General features: G+C 33.3%; 1 protein-coding gene across 2 annotated transcripts in view; it reads left to right on the plus strand.

Moving 5' to 3' along the window:
* Positions 1–20615, plus strand: part of LOC150100956 (G patch domain-containing protein 1) — a 246391-nt gene that overhangs the window by 126001 nt on the left and 99775 nt on the right. For both annotated transcript variants that reach the window (XM_090401354.1, XM_090401355.1), the window contains 2 exons: positions 8914–9120; positions 14790–14916. In XM_090401354.1, the coding sequence (XP_090257480.1) occupies positions 8914–9120; positions 14790–14916 (334 nt within the window). The remainder of the gene's footprint in view (positions 1–8913; positions 9121–14789; positions 14917–20615) is intronic.

A 20615-nucleotide genomic window follows, 5' to 3' on the forward strand; every position in this document is an offset into this window, starting at 1 on the left:
ACTTCAAAATAAAAGACTAATTTCGCTAATAGTTTGGGATAGCATTATTTCAGTTTAAATTGGATATAACATTATAAAATGAAACTGAGTGATAAATGATTTATTGGTGATATGTAGTCAGTATAGTTGACTGTTTAACAACACGAGGGTTACATGTGCAGTTCAAAATTCATGTTGAACTTTTGATGCCTCAAAAATGTAACTACTAATATCCTGCTGTTGACCTGTATCCTTATTGATGACAGTCGATTAACACATATGGCATATAATATTACAGTCATATTCAATATAGTTATTATAATAATATAATAACTGTACTATACTATTATTATTAGTACTAGTAGTACTATAAAAGTATTATACAATAATATAGTTATTACAGTAGTACAGTATGTACTACAGTTATGATTTAATACTGTATCTTTATGTTTGTTTGCATTTCTCTCTACTCCGAATGGCGTAAGCATGTGTGTGCATAAGTTTTGATAAATTTTAACTTTTTATAATAGATTTGTGTATATTTTATGATAGTAATGATTAAATAGCCTAGCATCCACATATATTTTATGCATACATGACATGCTTAACTTTTTCTTAATTTTTATTTATTTTTATATATATCTAGGCTACGTGGTTCATCTGCACATTTTTTCAAATTTATTTTTCAATAAATATAGAAAATTTTTTGGAAAATTTTCCGATATATTTATTGAAAAAAATCAGCATATAAGTGGGTCCGTGCAGTTCAAACCCATGTTATTCAAGGGTCAACTGTATATTGCAGTATTTTATCACTAGCCTTTTTTATTAGTCATTTCATTGCACAGGCTTTATCATTGAACGCTTTATCTCTTTGTATGTTTTATTGCAGAACTTTAATTTAATATTTTTCCTTATAGTATCACTATGATTATTCATAGAAATTATTATCAGTGATTTGAGTGACATGAAATGGATTTGTGTTTGCGACACTTAACATATTTTGTTTGCTTTTGTAAACAAAACGAACTCACCAAGTTTTACCTGCCAATTCTAAATTTAGCATGTTAGCCATAAATGGCACTGTAGTCCCTGAAGCTAAGATGGTGTCTCATGCACAAGTTACAATGTTACTTGTGGGTTCATGAGACAAAGTCTGTGTTAGCAGTTCCAGCCTATATTCTTTCACAAGGATGAATATTATTATACCCTCTTCATATAAGACACCAGATGCATATGAGACTGCATGTCTTTCTCTTTCTTCTCTCTGGAAAGAGAAGAATGATAAGAATCATTTGCATGTCACAGTGGAAGTGGTGTATGACTGACTAAAAGTCTGTGTATTTTTTTGCTGTCTCTGGTATTGTATATAGCAGCGGTGTTCAACCTTTTTTACTATGCGAGCTACTTTTCTATACTAAGTTATTCGGCGATCTACTCTCTTATATAGATCACGTTCCCCCAACCTGATATCTGATTACGCACAACTATGCAGTTAAATGCGCTCACTCACTTCGGAGGACCCACTCTCCCAGCCCTAAAAACTTTATTTGTGTATTTAAAAATTTATCACTTTTAATTATTTTAATACAACAAATAAAACAAATATATTGGAATAAAATATTTATTTCTCTATTTTGGAAAACCAAAGTTAGAAAAAAACAACAGATTGATTACAAACTGACAAGTGACAGGAAATGCTGGTTGATTTAAAATAAAAAAATAAATAAAAAAAAGTTAATGTGAAATTTGGCATTGTTTGGACTTTGCAATATTTTCATACTCAAGTTGATATGAAGAAGTGGCCAATCGTAGACAATCATCCAAATGATCATTTGTAATTTGGTTTCTTAATTGATTTTTTACGATGGTCATATTTGAAAAAGCGGATTCTGACAATTATGTCGATCCGAAACATGACAGAATTTTTTGCGCAATATCAGTTAATATTGGAAATTTTTCATGTCCATACTTCCAAATGACTTCATTGTTTATTGATTTTAAATGTAAACTATTCTGAATGTTTATTATCTCACGTACTACTTCACTACTTGGTTTATATCATACAGCACTAATTTTATTTGAAATTTCTGTGATGTTCAAGTTTTCTTGAAATGGATTATTGATAATAAATACAATCATTTCAGTTTTATTAAAATCTTTAAATCTTGAATTTATTTCTTCCTCAACTAATTCTATTTCACAATAATTCTTTTAAATCACAACGATGCATTTCTTGATTTTGTTCAAAAAATTTTAATAAATATGGTAGATGTCTAAATTCGTGGTCATTTATATTTTTCTTTAATAAAAGTAAGTGTTGTTGGAAACTTTTTATTGAATTTAACATCTCAATTAAATTTTTATCTCTACCTTGTAACTCTAAATTTAAATTGCTTAATTTTGTACAGAAATCTACTAAAATGATAAGTGTAACAACTATCTTTTATCACTCAATTGTGGATAAATATCTGCTTTTTCATCAAGAAAAATTTTATATCATTAATTAATACAAGAAATCTTTCTACAAATTTATTTCTGCTGAGCCAGTAAACATTATTGTACAACAGAAGTTCCCTATCATCATCTGCATCTAATTTAAATAACCACTGTTTCAGGGCTTTTCCTCGAACAGAATTTACGATTTTAAATGTAATATCCAAAACATCTTTTGTGTTTAATCTTTTACTACACAGTACTTGTTGGTGGATAATACAGTGGTATGTTAAAATATCTGGATACTTGTCATCGTTTTTACATAATGAAATGAAGCCTGATTATTACCTATCATTGCAGGAGAACCATCAGTAGTAATAGACACAAGTTTAAAAAGCGGAAGTTTGTGTTTCACAAATTCATCAAATGCCGAAAAAATGTCTTCGCCCCTAGTCCTTCCCAATAATGGTATAATTTTCAAAAGTTCTTCTTTACTTGAATAATCTTGAAATACCTTGCGAATAAATACCATTAACTGAGCAATATCAGTGAAGTCGTTTGATTCATCAAATTGTAATGAAAATGCAACACACTGGTGAATGTCTGACATTAACTGAATATTCAGATCGGCACTTAAAATTTCAACTGTTCTCATAACCGTTGTTCTGGAAAGTTGTAAATCTTAAATATTCGAAATGATTTCATTTTTATTTTTAAAATCAGAAAATAAAGATTCTGCTGCTGCAAGAAACGTTTCTTTCATTAACTCTCCATCAGTAAAAGGCTTTTTTGCTGTTGCTAATTAATGACACACTTTCAAAGATGCAATAGTGGCTGATATTGGTTTATTTATTACTTTTGAAATCTGTAATCATATTTTATTGTCCAGAACGTCCTGCCTTTAAATTTATAATTTTTGATTCACGTATTTCGGAATTTTGTGGAAAATCTTCATCATATTTTGCATGTAGCGATCGAAAATATCTCTCAATATTACCTTTTTTTGGAATTGCTACAGATGAATTACAAATCAAACAACAACACTTTCCATTTACCATTGTAAAGAAATAATCCATTTCCCATTCCTTGTGAAAATGATACATATTCGATTTCTTTGATACACTCATGATTATCCTCAAATTAAAAAAATAAAAAAACTTTTAAATATTTTATTAAAATAAAAAATGTTTATAATTTATCGATTAGCGAACAAAATAATGGTAAATCCAACAATAAATTTAGAGCAACTGAAACTCAACTGAAATTTTAACAGTGAGAGGTGTGTGATGTAGTTACGAGTAAACACGATTATAAACGTGTTTACATACAATGTGCTTTGCTTATAATCGTATTCACTCGGCTCGCTGTTTGACTTCCACTGATCTAAATTAATTCATTTACCCGGACTTATAAGAAAATTACTGATTTGACAATTTTAACGAAAAATAAATAAACAATAGCAATACACTTAAAGAGAATTAAAAAATAATACAAAATAATGATAAATAAAATATTATGTTTTCAGTTTTAATTAAATTTGTAAGTAAAGAGGAATAAACAAGAGATCGACCAAAAATCGCTCCGCGATCGACAGGTTGAACACCACTGGTATATAGGATGCACTAGATCATATTTGTGGCCCTGTTTAATGAAAGTTAGGAGGAAGCAGAATCCATCTCCAGACCTAAGTCCATTTGGCTTTTCTTGTAGAACAAGACCAGCCTAATCCTGCTCTCCCTTAGTTTCCAGAGCACCTTTCAGTTGAGGTTCCCATTGTTGATGAGTTACAGTTGACATGCATGGACATTTGCAGAGTAGTTGGTGGATCAAATATTCAGCATTTGTTGATAAAACTTGGTAAGTTGCTCTGTCGTATATCTTATTGGTGTGTATCTGTAACCATTTTGAAAATAAACCCCATCACTTATAACTTGAGTGATCATTTATAATAATAAACCAGTAATTTTAAAAAGTTAGAATACTGATGAATAGCTTTGAACTTGGAATTTCAGGATAATCACCAGGTACTCAAGTGTGTAATAAACATATCAGTGGAATGCATTATGCCTTCTGGCTGACTGCTAAATCCTGAAGTCTTATTCTTTTTAAAGATGTGCTCATTGGGGCAGGCTTCATTTTGGTAACCTATAAGCACACTATTATTTTGTTGTCTCAGTGACAAAAATGTATAGTCCTTTGTAGAAATTGCTGTTCTCTGATATTGTATATAGGATGCTAGATCATATATGTGGCCCTGTTTATTGAAGGTTAGGAGGAAGCAGAATCCATCTCTAGACCTAAGTCCATTTGGCTTTTCTTGTGGAACAAGACCAGCCTAATCCTACTCTCCTTTAGTTTCCAGAGCACCTTTCAGTTGAGGTTCCCAATGCTGATGAGTTACAGTTGACATGCATGGACATTTGCTGAGTAGTTGGTGGATCAAATATTCAGCATTTGTTGATAAAACTTTACTACATCAGAATACTTGACATATGTCAAACAGTAAATGCTGTAAAAAAAAAAAAAAATTAAAAAAAGGAGGAAGTATGTTGTTGTTGGACATTGGATACTTGTATATAAATGAAGCAGACTTAAAAAGTGTCAATGTGCAGCATGATTGAAACAGTATAGAGTTCAGCATCATATAAGTGGTTGCATTAAGAAGTCCTAATGAGACCATCATTAGCATCAAAAACAGGTAAAACAGATTTAAAAATTATAATAACTAAAACCGACTTGTTGACAATTCTGATCATATTGATCCAAAATTGGCAGATAATCTTATTGAAATTGTACATGACTGTATTTACCTTGGACAGATAACAAAGATTATTCTGTTAGAAGTGGGAATAAAAAAGTGAATTGAATTTGAATCAATAAACTAATAAAATCTATATTTTTCTTGAACTAAAAATAATAAAAATAAATAAATACATGATATTTTTTAGAAAACCTAAATCAGAATTTGGACTGGAATTGAAACAAAAAAACTCAAATGATAAAAAATATCTGTTTAAGCTGAAATAAAAAAATAAGCCCCTCATTACAACATCAAAAACTATAAATTCCTTTCCAAGCACACGCGCGCACACACACTGGGTAAGATTAGTTACTAGGACCACATGAAATGTGGTCAACTAATCATGGAGTGATTCTCACGGGCTTCTACTTTTTTAAACTATAATTTTATTTATTTCTTTAAACTTTTTTAATATTCACTATCCCTAATCCCTATAAAATTGTTAATATTAAAATGTCTAATTGAGTTTCTTGAGCAATTCATCAGTTAATAATTATATATGTTGATGAATTGCACTAAAATTTAAAGAAAATTTAATTACAGACCATTAATATACCAAGAATGAGAGGAAAATTATTAATCAGAAAGCACCGACTAGGTCCATATGTATGCCCATGATGTAGCATTTTCAAAGTAAGATTGTTGTGTTTATTCGAAATTGATCACTAAAGAAAATTGACACCACTGAGCTTATTTGGACTGTTGGTTGTAATAAGATCTAAAAGTTCATTTTAGATCTTATTAGCCCAAGAAAGACTTTTATGACCAAATTAGAGCTCACACTTGGCAAAGTTTGTGATTGGTCACCTAATAAACAGATATTGTTGGTACCATCACAATCATGCCCAGTTTGGGCACAGTTGTGATGGTTTCGAACCTGAGACCTCACCATCCAAAATTTTCCACTCTTCCTCCACACCAGTGGAATGAAGCAGATTTTGAGTTGTTGGGGAAATAATGCAAAAGAGTTTACTGAAGCAGAAAGTTCAAAACTTAAACATATGCTATCTCACTTAGACAAGAATCACATCTGGTTGGATTTTAATAAACATATTTAGTAGCACAGCTATTTTATTTCAAATGAGAATGCAGAATTCATTCATGATGGATATCAAATAATACAGGGTGTCCACATTGGACCTCCCTAGCTTCAAATAATGGTAAAAAATCGAAATGTGGGAATATGTAAGTTTGGGTTGTTCAAACGTTCCAGAGATTCTACAAGTTTCATCCAGAATTTTTTCCTGCATCGCGATGCAGTGTCGCTGCTAGACAGGGCTGTCATAGTTTTATCAAAACACTATCGTTAGCCCATTTTTTTTTTTTTTTTTTTCATGGAAAGCAATATCGATGGAATGATTTACCTTGCCATGCTGGAAAATTTCATCTTTCCACAACTCGAAGACTTGCAACTGCACATCCTCTTTCAACAGGATCGTGCACTGCCATATTTGAAGGTCTGTGCAGCTCTTGACAGGGTCTTCCCTCAGCTGTGGATTGGACATGAAGGACGGATTCCCTGGCCATTATGATGATCACCAATTAAATTATCATTATGATCATTTAATTTTTTCTTGTAGGGGGTATGTAAAGGACACAGTCTACGCAAATAAAGTGGACAGCCTAGAGAACCTGAAATGTTGCATTTCTGTTGCTGCCTTTTTTAATTTTTTAAATTTAATTTCTTTTTTATTAGTTTTGCTTGTCTGACAGCTGTTTTGAATTGTTGGTTCTCATAAAGCTATAATGAATATGTGAGAGGTGAACTATATCTACCAATAGTAGCAGCCAATTGATGCTCAAAAATACCAGTTTTCTGCAGTACTGGGCATCTATAGTGTGCATTATGAAGAGAACTTTTTGCAGCTAACAGAACCATGTATTTCTGCAAAGAACAACTATCATTTACTTTTGTATGTTAGTGACTTTCTTACAGCCACATCCTAATTTTTGTCATGACAAATTTGACTGTTTGGCAACCAGCTGACATTAATTTTCTGATGTAACATGAGTATACAACTACTGAAACTGTTATTTCAGCAACTGTACACGCTCTATTGTTGTTTAATAGTCAGTTTCATGGGTCGTTTCAAGTGAAATCATTGGGAATTGAAGGTGCATAATTTTTGATTTTGATGAAAATGGGTTCTTTTGTTACTCATTTCTTTAGAATGGAAGAAATTTGTTATTTTTCTTGGCATTCTACTCATTATGTGGGCCTTTATATTTCGTGACTCCATAGAATGTTTACTATTTTGGAGGGTTTTAAAATTAATCACAGCTGATTTGCAGCTTGTCCAAAATTACAATTTATTTTTTTTAAATTCCATTTTAATGCTGAAGGTGTAGACTTTTTTATTTATTTGTTTTCAGTCAGACAATTGTTTTTTCAAGATGGCAGCCAAATGTTTTAAATGTTCTGAGTGCACTTTTTCCCCCATTTGGTATTTTACCTTGCTAGCCACAAGTTGAATCCACAATTCTGATTTTTTCAGATGAACATGTTGAGCTTGTTCAGGGACTCCTCTCAGTTGATCAGTGATGGACTGTACACCAGGTTGGCTCAGGAAACTGGAATAAGCCACCAAAGTGTTTGGCACATCCTAAAAGAGAGGTTCGATATGTGCAAAATTTCATTTCATTGGGTTCCACTTCACTTGACTGAGATGCAAAAATGGTACAGATATGTGGGCCTGCTAGCTTCCATCTGGAATGATATGAAAATGAAGGAGGGATGCATTCCTGAATCATCGTAGCTATTGCTGAAATTTTGACAAGGGCTTATGAGCATGAACCGAAGAGACAATCCAACAAATGGTGTCATTCAGGATCATCCCATCAGAAAAAACTTTGCAAGGAACCCAGCAAAGTTAGTCATATTGATAATTGCTTACAGTGTTCAAAGTGTCATTCTTCATCATCCTATACCCATGGGGTGAACTGTTAATGCACAGTACTATCGACGATTTCTGGAGCACCATTTGTGTCCAGCTTTCAGGAGAAAGTGACCAAATTTTTTCACAGGTTCTTACTATGTTTGTTGCATGATGTCATGTGTCGCAATTGGTGATAGAGATGTTGGACATGTGGCAGTGGGGAGTATTAGAATAACCTCTGTATTTATTGGATATGAATCCTCGTGACTTTGAGTTCACCAAAATGAATAAAAACTCTCAGCGGTCTACAGTTTTGTGGTGTGCAAGAAGTTCTTCGAGTTGTAGGTCACACTATCATTGATATCAATAGGCAACATTCTGCTGTGGTATCCAGTAGCTCCCACTAATTTGGAAACAGGTGCAGAACATGGCAAGAGATTACATTAAAGGGGTGTAATTGTATAGACTTGATACATAAACTATTTTACATTTTGTGCACATGTTGCCACTACTTTATTTACAGCACCCTCATATATCAGCTCTTATGATATTCTTAAACATTTAATATTTCTTTTAGTATGCTTTCATCGCATTTGCATAACACAGTTGATTTTCGCTCTAGCAAACTTGTAGGGACCAAAATAGTTAAAGCAGACAATTTACTCTAGGAATTTGATTATTATTTTTTTAATTGTGTTGTAACCTGTGGGACTTTGGTTAAGAGTTTTGATAGTTTGCTATAATAATGTTTTCTCTAGTGAGAATCTATTGTATATTTAAAAATAAAAAATAAAAATTAAAATTGGTCCATTTTATATTTAGGAAGATGATCCATATGCAGAAAGTTTCACTTTTGCTCCTGATGATGTTGATATTTTTCCATACACTCCAAAGAATAATTTACATGGAATAGGATATACTGGATTAAGTAGTTCCTCGGTCCTGACTGCTCCAATTAATTTGTTTGAACCAACAGTAACAAGAACTACATTAGAAAAGAGCAAAAAGAAATTGGCAATTGCTGGACAGGTAAGTGCCTGCTATGAAAGCTAAAACAAGTAAATTGTTTGAAATATTATATTAGCTTCTTTATTTAAAATAAAAAAAAAATTAAAATGCATGTGACATTATTATTTTTCTCATCAGCGTCTGAACAATTCAGGTATAGGTTTTTTATGTCTTGTTCCTGTTCTGCAGATGAAGTTGGTCTTTCCACCTTAATCTTGGACATCAGCAGTCTCTTCTTCATGTAGGTTTATATTTATATGCTAGTTTGGGAATTCTATTGTTATTCATCCTTTCTATGTGGTGTAGCCAATTTTGCTGATATTCTTCTATTTCTTGTACGATGTTCTTTGTATCTAATCGTTGTCTTATTTCTATGATTTTCTTTTTATCTAATCTAGTGAGTCCCAGGATAGGTCTTAGAAATGTCATCTGTGCTGCTTCCAATCTTTGTTTGTTTTTGTTTTAGAATCCAGGTTTCACTTCTAAATTTGAGAGCTGGTTTAGAGGTCATATTATGTAATCTTAATTGAGTTTCTTTAGTCATTTGTTTTCCAAAATTTCTTTTAATTATGCCATTCATCCTATTGTAAATTTGTAGTCTTGCTTACAATTGTGAATCAGTATTATATTGTGAGATTATATTTCCTAAGTATTTGAATTCTGTAACTTGTTCTATTATTTTATTCTTAAGCATAATTTTGACATTTTGAATGGTGTTTCCACACATTGCCATAGCTTTTGTTTTTGTTTCAGATATTTTCATTTTAAATTTTTTTGCTATTTCATTTAGATGGTTAGTTGCAATTTGGAGTTTATCTTCTGAATTTTAAATTAGTACTTGATCATCTGCATAAAGTATTGTATTTAGATGTTTATTATTTGTTAGTTTAATTCCATCTTGGACAGTTATTTTCCATTCTTTTAGGATTCTGTTTATATAAATAAATGTTGAATAGGATTGGGGATAAGCCACAACCTTGTCTTACTCCTTTATTTATAGTTATAGGTTTTGATAATTATTACTTTTCTATTCTATTTTATATAAGCAGTGGAAATATCAGTCATGAGAAGATAAGCACTTTGGCATGATTGTTTATCATGCTCTGCAAAATCGGTTCAGTTATGCATTGAAAATAGAATGCAAAGTTGCTTAATGTTTCCTTGGTACTGAATTTTATTCATAATATAAATTAAATATTGTAAATTAAACATAACATTGTACATCATATCAGTTGTGTTCTCGATAATTTAGTGAAGAAGGTAAATTATTGTTATTAAGAGCGACTTCCAGGGAGTCAGGTACTCCTCAATGAGGAAAGCCGCATACTACATGCACCAGCTGTCATGCTTGTTCTTGAATTCATTCGTGCTGCTCTTGCACACACAACATACAATGTGAAACCACTCTATGAGAGAGAAATCTAGATCTCACCCCTTTCTTGATGACATTCATTATCAGCTTCCAAGATGTCCTTTCCCCACCCTACATAAAATGAAAAATTCCAACTGAAATCCTGTATGTCCTTTTCAGAAGTTTGTAAGTCTCAATCATATCACCCCTCTTTCTCCTATTTGCAGTGTCTGCAGTCTACAAATTTTCAACCTTTCTTCATAATCAGTATTCTATAATCCTGGTATCATTTTTAACACACTCTCCACTATATCAAAATCACCACAGAAACCAGACCTGTTCACAAGAATCCAAGTGAGGTTCTTATTAAGGCCTTGTAAAGAGGCAAAATGACATCCTTATCTGTACATGTCAAAGTTTGTTTCAGCATTGCAATTATCCTCTGAGTTGTGTTTGCAATCTTTGCTACATGGCCCTTCAACTTCCTATCCACTAACACTCCAAGATCCCTAGAATGGTCAATTTCTTCTAGCATAATCCCACCAATATGCTACAACATGAGATATCTAATTGCACCGAAGTGCATGACTTTATATTTACTGACGTTGAACTGATATCCATTTTCCCATGGTCAAAATTCCAATCTATTCAAATCATTCTGCAAGTACTACATATCAGCCACATTCCTACCCTACCTATCTTTGCATCATCAGCAAAAAGCTGTTTGTTGCCTGTCAAATATTTCCCAATGTCATTAATGTACAGACTGAATAACAATGGAACTAAAGACTGTTCCTTGTGATGCACCACTTGTTATCTCAAATTTTGCAGACCCACATCCCCAATATACCACTTTATGATACCCATCAGTCAGCCATCCTCTTTTCCATACTAATATTTTATAATGCAATCCCATATTCTAAAAGTTTATGCACATCTTCCATACTACATTCTTTCAAAAGCCTTAGCAAAATCCAAAAGTATCATGGTGTATCAATTCACCTTGTCTAACTCAATGGTAACATTATTATAAGATTATGTTATGTGTGTATATATATCACACATAACATAATTATAACATTATTATAAGATTATGTTATGTGTGTATATATATCAGTGGCATCACATGCCCATTTAAGTTGTGTGGCTTTGCAACTTGTGCTACAAAATTCATGTCAATTTGACCATGTGATGGCATTTTTATTGATGTATGAGAGTTTTAAGAGTGCATAGACCATTAGTGCTCATCTTAATTGGTCAAATGCAATTAATTGTAGGATAACTTTGAATACTGTAATTTATCAATTAATATCATTTTAAATATGGAAAGCATAAAGATTAAATGAACAAATCTATGCTTCAGCACACCATTTATGCAAGAAGCACAAAGGGTTTACCCTTCATGGCGATATTAGATTATCATTGACAAATGCTAGAGAGAGACATGGATACTTTGAATTTTGATATGATTTTTAAATACCCCATACAATATGCACAGAAATTGAAAAAAGTAATCACTTGGGAAATAATTATTGTTCTGGATTGAACCAAAGAAAGGCTGAAATAACTTGTTTTACTTACTATACACAAGTTCCAACCTCATTCAACTATAATCATACAATTTGAAAGTTCTGGCAGAAAACGGGACATTCTGTAGATTGTCACATAGATTAACACTGGTTCCCACTGTAAATATGGACAGAAAAGGTATAAATTATTTAGAGAAATTATAAATATAAAAAAATTGTCTGTATCGGTGTCAGTCATGTCAGCTCACACTTCACTAATGTAAAACAGGTTTAACTCAGAAAACAAAAACAGCAACTGATCACAAATGACAGCGTTCAATTGGATTGCTTCACACAATAACCAATCACAGCTACTAACAACTTCTGGGTGCTATTGTCTCAGCGCACACCTTGCCTCACCTTCTGGCCTGTTTAAAACCATTGGAGTGCTAAGAATTTGGCACACTGTGCCATCTGCACGTCTGTTTAAAGAGCTCAAAGGTGTCCATATTTGTGACTGCACACCCGGGCTATTAATGCGAATGTGATTCAATGTTTGCATGTTGAAAAGTGTCCTCTTCATGAAACATTAAAGAACAGTATAATGTGGCTCAGTCATGCATAATACAGTATCTAGAAATATGAAGCTTCCTTTGATGATATGAACTAAATAAATTGACATCATTTAATATATTCATATAGATTCTCATCCTCTTAATAATGCAAAATCTGGATATTATTAAAATTCATGCATCAAGATCTTTAACAGAAGTTTTTTAATATGGAATGTTCTATGAAAAGTCTTATGATGTTCTTCTGATTTCAGGAAAATAATGCAACTATACACTATGCAAATTCTAGGATCTGTGAAGCGTAAGCAGTTTTCTTGAAAATCGTTTCAAGAAAACTGCAATTGTTTATACTGATACTGATGAAAACTGTTTATACTGAATTCCGTAAACTAATTACCAGTTATGATGATGAGCAGATAGGAGTTAAGAACATTTTAGAGGGAAATAATGGATCTCATCTGGGGAAAATTTTTGTATATGCCAAAGATTCCTCAGCAATTAAGCATTTCTAAGTTCAAAATTGGCAAAATGCTGAGGAAATGGAAGTCCACAGGTGATACTAAGTTTGAGATACGTCCAGGTATACTAAAATACTAACTGACAGAAGCTTATGCTTCTTGAAAAGGCTGGTTATTCCATCTCTCCATCATACCCTGGAGAATTTGTGATCTGATGGGAAAATGGGAAAATTTGGAGAGATAAGCAGCTGCAAACAATTCCTGAGTGTTTCCATGATACAGTTGTATCCTCAAATCTCTATTAAAATACACATTGTCAATAGTGCATGGCATTGTTATCTCTAGATTCTACATTGGCATTTTTAAGGTACTAGCCTTTGCACCTTCTAATATAGTCCAAGTAAGTTAATAAAAAATAAATAAATAAATAAATAAAAAGTGATTGTAAACAAATGGTTTGAAGAGAATAACAGGAGAACATTGCAGTGACCAGCAGAAATCCCTGATCTGAATCTGATGGAACATCTGCAGGATGAATTGAACACAAAATTATGGAATGGCTAAGATGATTTTCTTCATTAATTGCACTTTCTGTTTGCTTTAAAATGAGGAGCAGAGCACAGTCTCAACTTCCTATCAAAAATTAGAAAGCCTTCTGCATTACGTTGAAGCAATTATTATAGCTAAAAGCAAGCATTAGTAATGTCTGTCTAGAAGAACACATTTTGTTTAAATCTACATATATTCCATGTGGTAATACATAGGGTAATGTATTATGTTAATCCATTCAGCAATGTTTAATTATATCTTAGTGACATGGAAGTCTTAAAACCAAAGTATGTGAGACAAAATCTTAATTTTATTTTCATTTTAATGACTTGCATTTTTATTTTTTGTGTTGATTTTTGCAGGTGACTTATTTGAAGAAATTACAAATGCTATAAAAGTTTCATAACAAGTTAGCAAAACAAGTGTTCTCTGCCAGGTTGGCAGGAAAATGACCCAGAGGAATGGATTGATACGGTACAAAGTGCCTTAGATGATAGAAATATAAGATCTGATATTGTTGGAGTCTTGACAAGTAATAGACTGATTTGGAGTAAAATTGTAGATAGGAAGTTAGTAATGATGTAAATTTTTCATGTAGTACTATCATATCCTGTACATCCCTTGATGGTACGTGTCAGGAATTTGATGAAGATGATGATTAACGTTTCATTTTTTTTTCTTTTCTTATTTAAGTTGAAAATAAGTAAAAATTAGGAATTATTAAGCTTGAAGGCATTTTAATTTTCTTAAGTTTCATTCACATTGTTTTTGCTTAATATATCTTACCTGTGTTTTAATATTTTTTGCCATTGTTGACAAAAACTTGTCCATAGTTAGTGAAGTAAACTATTAGAAATCGGCTTAGCGAATTTGATTCAAATTAAATACATCCAAGACATGAAATAATGTCATCCTTTTCTACTATCTTTCACATTGATGTGAAGGATAATAGAAAATATTGATATATATTATTTCAGAACTAAAATAACACATTCAGTTGATGCCTACATTATTTTATTAACTCAGGGTAGATCAGGTTAGTATTTCTAAGTTATGCCGTTTCTTGAGCATAGCTGATGAACCAGTATTTTGTCTTTGTGAAACATTTATTCTAAATGATTCACAAAGACAAAAACCAGTTAATCATTGTTAATCGTTTAGAATAAAAGGGTAAAAGTCATTATTTTTATGTATGGTCAGAAAAATGCAGAATGTGATGATGATTTCAAGATTGCTGATTTTTGATTTCCAGGCATTTGGAGTTGGAGCTTTTGAAGAAGAGGATGACGATATTTATGGAAAAGAAGACATGTCTCAGTATGACTTTACCTTTGATGACATCTCCACTCAAAATTCTAAAACTGAACATAAACAATCTGGTATTGAACAATACTGTTTAAAAGCATAAAAAGTATGTTTTATAGAATTATACGAGGGTGGTCTGAAAAGTTCTCGGCCTAACAATGAAAATACAAATTTATAATTTCAAAATTATTTTTATTTTTCAACATAATCTCCCTTAAGACTAATACATTTATTCCAGCACCATTATCCTGTCCCTGTGGAGGTTCTCAGTAAGATCTGCAAAATACCCCTCTACAGCTGCAATCACCTCGTGATTCGAAGAAAAATGCTGACCAATGAGGAAGAGTTTTAGTTTTGGGAAGAGATAGAAGTCAGAGGGAGCTAAATCTAGGGAATAGGGTGGATGTTCCAACAATTCATAATGCAGATCCCTTAATTTTCCCATTTCCAAAACCCCTTTGTGGGCCGGTGCATTGTCCTGATGAGAGATGATTTTTTTCTTCTGCAAACTGGGTCTTTTCTCAAGAATATTTTCATCTAGTCTGGTTAAAAGATTGGAATAATATTCCCCAGTTACCATTTTACTGTTTTCGAGATAATTAATAAACAAAATGCCTTTAGCATCCCAAAACACCGATGCCATGACCTTTTCTGTCCACTGTTTTGACTGCTGTTTGGATGCTGTCGCATAATGATGAATCCAAGTCTCATCCATAGTAATAAATCGATGCACAAAATCGGTTTTATTCTTGTTAAAATACTCCAAGCACTGTTCAGAGATTTTCATGCGAGTGCATTTTTGATCTGCTGTGAGCAAACACGGCGCCCATCTTGCGTAAAACTTTTTCATTTGCAATTCTTCATGCAAAATATATCCTACACGTTCTTTTGAAATGCCTATAGTCTCAGCAATTTCACTCACTTTGACTCGCTGGTCATCCAGTTACATATCGTGCACTTCATCAACGGTTTCTGGTGGTGTTACACTTTTTGGACGTCCTTCACTTGGATCATCTTCAAGGGTGGTACAGCCACATTTAAACTCGGCAGCACATTTCTCAATTGTCGAAAATGAAGGAGAAGAGTGCCCATAAACTTTTATGAATTTCTTTTGGTGTTAAACCTTCTTTTACAAAGAATTTTATAATCGCACAATACTCAACTTTATCCATTTCAAGGGATACAGACAACACTTTTGCTTCGGACAGCTGTATAAAACAAACTACTTGATAGAATGACTTGTAATTTCACATGGATGCTTATGACAGATGTACCATGGATGTTTATGACAAAATCTTGCCGATAGTGTTGCCATCTATATTTGAGGCCGAGAACTTTTCAGACCACTCTCGTATTCTTTATTTTAAAAGTGCGTCTGTCTAGAAGGAGATAATTTTATCTATAAAATAAAGAATTAGAATTTTATTTTATGTATTCTATATTTCTGAGAGTTATTTGATTGAAATGTCTTTGAATCTGTCTCATCTAAAGAATCAGATTTTATGAAACAGTTTAGCCTAGTGGCTTTGCGCTTTGCCACCATATGCCTGGGGAAGGAGTGTCCTAGGTTCAATTCCCGTCACCGACACGAGGAGCTTAAGGATCTTACTCAGCCATAGACAAGTTAGCCAGTCTTGGGAGTGGACAGCAGGGTCCCCCCCCCCCCCAGTTTATCTGGGGTTTTTCATCCCGCAAGCAGGGAAACCGGCCCCGTGAACGCACAGATCTACAGTCATAAATACTTAATCCCCCCGTGAGTGAGGATCAACTCATTCCACTAGGGATGGGGAAGAAAAGGGAGGAAACTCCATACAAATAAATAAAAGTACTATATAAATGACAATTTGAAAAAATTGCTTTGAAAGAAGGTTTAACGTTGTACAAAGAAATATAGTTAATGAAACAAATATGGAAATAATATGAGGATTAAAGAGGAGTGTGTTTTGCTCTGTGTCTTAATTATGCTAAAATTGAAATAGTGCAATAATGTCAATTTTTGGTTGAGAATTCCATATGCGAGATTTCACTAAAATATAGGACCAGCCAGAGCATTTCATTTTACACAGGGTGTAGAAAAAGTCAGGTCCTATAGGCAAATTACGGTATGTTTTATTTATTTTTTTATTTTTTTTTCAGATTGTTGTACCATAGAACATAAATTAATGAAAGAAGAAAGAGAATTCCACGAGAATGAAGAAAGAAGAAAGAATAGAAATTGTTTTTATGTATGCCAAAGATAGTGCCAAACAATATTCAGTCACTTAAGAGTTTAATTACAAACATCTTCACAGACCTCCAATTGATCATAGAACTGTTGGTAAATTATTTCTTTGTTACAAAGAAACAGAAAGCATTGATGATTAGCAGCAGTGGTCAACCAAGAAGTTCAGCTGGTGCAGAAACATGTGCAACATGATCCAAGAATTACGGTATGGGTTGCTGTGTGTGTATAGCAATGTAGATTAATTGATCCATATTTCTTTCCCAACACTGCTATAACAGGGCAAACATTTCTGATGTCTGAATTGGATAAGATCCTGTTGTTGTTGTTTCAGCAAAATGGGGTTCTGCCACATTTTTCAATTAACATCCAGAATTTTTTGCAAGGAACATTTCTAGGGAACCGGATTGGATAAAGTGAGACCTATTGAATGGCTGCCGAGGACTCCAGACCTAACTCCTTCAGATTATTTCTTGTGGAGTCACCTCAAATCAGTGGCTTATGTCAGTCAACCCAGAACAATAGACGATCTAAAGGAGACCACATTAGAATTTACAAACATGAGAGAAAATGTTTTTGTACTTACAAATGTTCAAAGGTCAAGCATCAAATGAGTGAGGAAGTGTTTAGAAGAAAATGGCAACCAATTTGAACATTTAATAATTTATATAATAAATTATTTATGGGGCATGACTTTTGGTACAGTCTCTCCTGTATATGACAGACAGCAGTTATGTATTGCATGAAGACGTACAGTATATACAAAGCCATCATATGCATCTTCATGTATATACACCATAAATATTGGCTGCATGTAGAGGAGTTTAAAACAGACATATTTTTTTCATTTGAGTTTTTGTGGTATAATACACAATACCAAAGGAACAAAATAAATAATATATTTATTTAGCTGCTAATGTTTCTCTGGTTTTTTAACCAGCATCTTCAAAGCACAGATAGTTTGTCATGGTACATAAGCAGTGACAATCATTTATTAGCAAGAACAATCAAAAACTGTAATGGACATAAGAAAACAACTTAAGTCCATTAAATTTAGCATCATTATCTATTGTTGACTGTCTGCAAACTTTTTGGTAAATTAAGACGGCCATACTTAACGAGAGTTGAGGAACAGCTCATTGCTGCTAACTTTAAAAACAGTCTCTCCAAATCGTAACGACTTCTGTATTGTGCTTTAGTTTTCATCCATTTAATCCTGTGTGAAGAGATATCTAAAATGTGGTTTGTCATTCCCAATTTGTCCTAACACTGGTAGCAAATATATTTTTATGTTGTTCTCTGTGGCAAATGTCAGCTTATCTTCCTGTCTGTTTAACCAATTCAGCACAAGGAAACTTTCTTACACTCTTGAATATGGTAATGGATGGAGTTGATCCTCAGGTGAATGGAAGAAGGTTGCTAATCTGGTATGTGTTTTGAATGTAGTGTGGACCTTGTATTTATTAAGTACTCTGGCTCTTTTTTTGGAAGTGCCCTGGATATATAGAATAGTGATAGTTTTGCTGTAGATTTGTGTCTTAGGAAAGGGATTTGAAAGCATTTAATATTTTATCTATTTTATAAGGTTTATAATCATTAATAAAAAACATGGCCAGCACGCAAGGGCTGCATCATTGGGACAGATATTCCAGGTTCTGTGTACTAGTGTTTTTAGAATGGCATTCTATTAGGCTGAACGATGATGTGATTGCTTGTATAAATATTTGCCAAGTGCACTTTGGCTTTCAATAAAGAAAAAAAGATAATGAACCCTTTGAAAGACATGTGAGTAATATATCTAAGAATGACCGTTATTTCATTCTTTTCTACTGTGAAATGTATTTTAGGATGCTGGCGGTTTTAGATGCAGTAAAAATTATCTAATATGTCCAGACTATGCAGTCAGATAAAGAACCAAGCACTCGAGACATCTATGCTAGTTTGCACATAGCTGTCTTGAGTTCTTGGTTCTTTAAGTGTACAGAAGTTAGCTAATGGGAAGGAGAACCCATTACTATTCCATCCAGTTGCTTTTATATGTTTTCCCTTTAAGAATATTATTCATCTGCTCTCTGTATTGCTTCCCTAATTCTGGAAATCACTCTGCCCAATTTTTATCCTTGAAGATTTTCTGTAGTCCTTCTACCCAGTCAGTGAGCTAATCTTTCTTGGTGACTTTAATATTCACCACTCCAGCTGACTCCCTTTATACAGTTCTCCTAACTAAGCTCAAAGACAAGTTGAAGTATTTGCTATAAGCAATGACCTGAGGCAAATTGTCATACCAACCAGAATACCCAACAATCTGCTCTTGTCCTCTTGGTCACTTAGACCATAATTTTCTGTAAGTTTCATCTTTAGTGGAATGTCCTTCCTTCAGCCATTATCTTCCTGTTTTTAGTAAAAACTTTCTCTTCAGCCACGTCTGAGTGGGAAGCAATTTATCCCAACTGTATCACCAAGAAGAGGGCTTTCCTGCATCTCTGTCTTAAGTGACACTCTTTACTGTCAAACTAAACTCACGCTGAACAGCTTCCTCCCACAGTAGACAGTGCTCTATATGTTGATGACTTCACAGTTTACTATCGTTCTTGTAAGATGAAGATCATTGAAAGGCAACTTCAATGGGCTTCAAACTTATCTCATTGTGAGCTCTTATGGAGGTTCAGGTTTGCTGAACCTTTACTAAGAGCAAAAAAGTGTTTGTGTACACTTTTGTCAAAAATGCACCCTTCACTCAGATCCAGAGTTAAGTATGGGATTAACTTAACCTAGCAGCAACAGAAACAAAGTTCTTAGGACTCATTTTTACATTTACATTCCTTGCACACACGTTAAAGTGTGAAGGCGCATTGAATGTCCTTTGCACTGAGTCCTCTATAGAATGAGATGTGAATTGATTTTCATTGCTTTGCATTTATTGTGCATGTTTTTTTCCCCACACATGAAGGGCAGAAGAGCCTATAGCAAACAAATTTTGTGTGTGTGGGTAGGGTCAGGAATAGAGTAATCTTTTGATATTCTTATTGAAATGTCGGAGATTTTAGTCCGTTGGAAATGATTCATTAGATAGGTGTTCTGCAGAATTGAGATGGAAGGAATGAAAGATGACTGGGAGTAGCAGGTTTGGTGAATACATAGTTTGACTGTAAAGGAATGTTGAGCAACCATTGCTCAAATTCCTATGTGGGAAGCAATTTGTACATCTGGCAGAAATGGGGAGTCATAATGGATGCAAGTTCTACTGAACAATGGCTTTCAAAATATCTGTAGAAGAGACACAATGCAGAAACCGATCTTCTATGGGAAAGTGGCTGAAGAGGATTTGTATGAGAAGTGTCATTAATCAACTGGACTATCCTGTTCTGAACAGTAGCAAGAATTTTTAGGGAGGTCTTAGCTGCACCACCCCAAACATGAGAGTAGTATTCTAATATTGGTCTGATTTGGGATTTATATAGAGTAAGTAACTGTTCAGCACCATCTTGAGCGGAAAAGGATGCCAAGTTTTTTGAAAGCTGATGATGCTATAGAAGTGATGTGATGGTGCCA

Source organism: Typopeltis vanoorti, chromosome 12 (assembly GCF_054136105.1).
Source record: "Typopeltis vanoorti isolate ZY-2024b chromosome 12, IOZ_Tvanoo_1.0, whole genome shotgun sequence".
Lineage (NCBI taxonomy): Eukaryota > Metazoa > Arthropoda > Arachnida > Uropygi > Thelyphonidae > Typopeltis > Typopeltis vanoorti.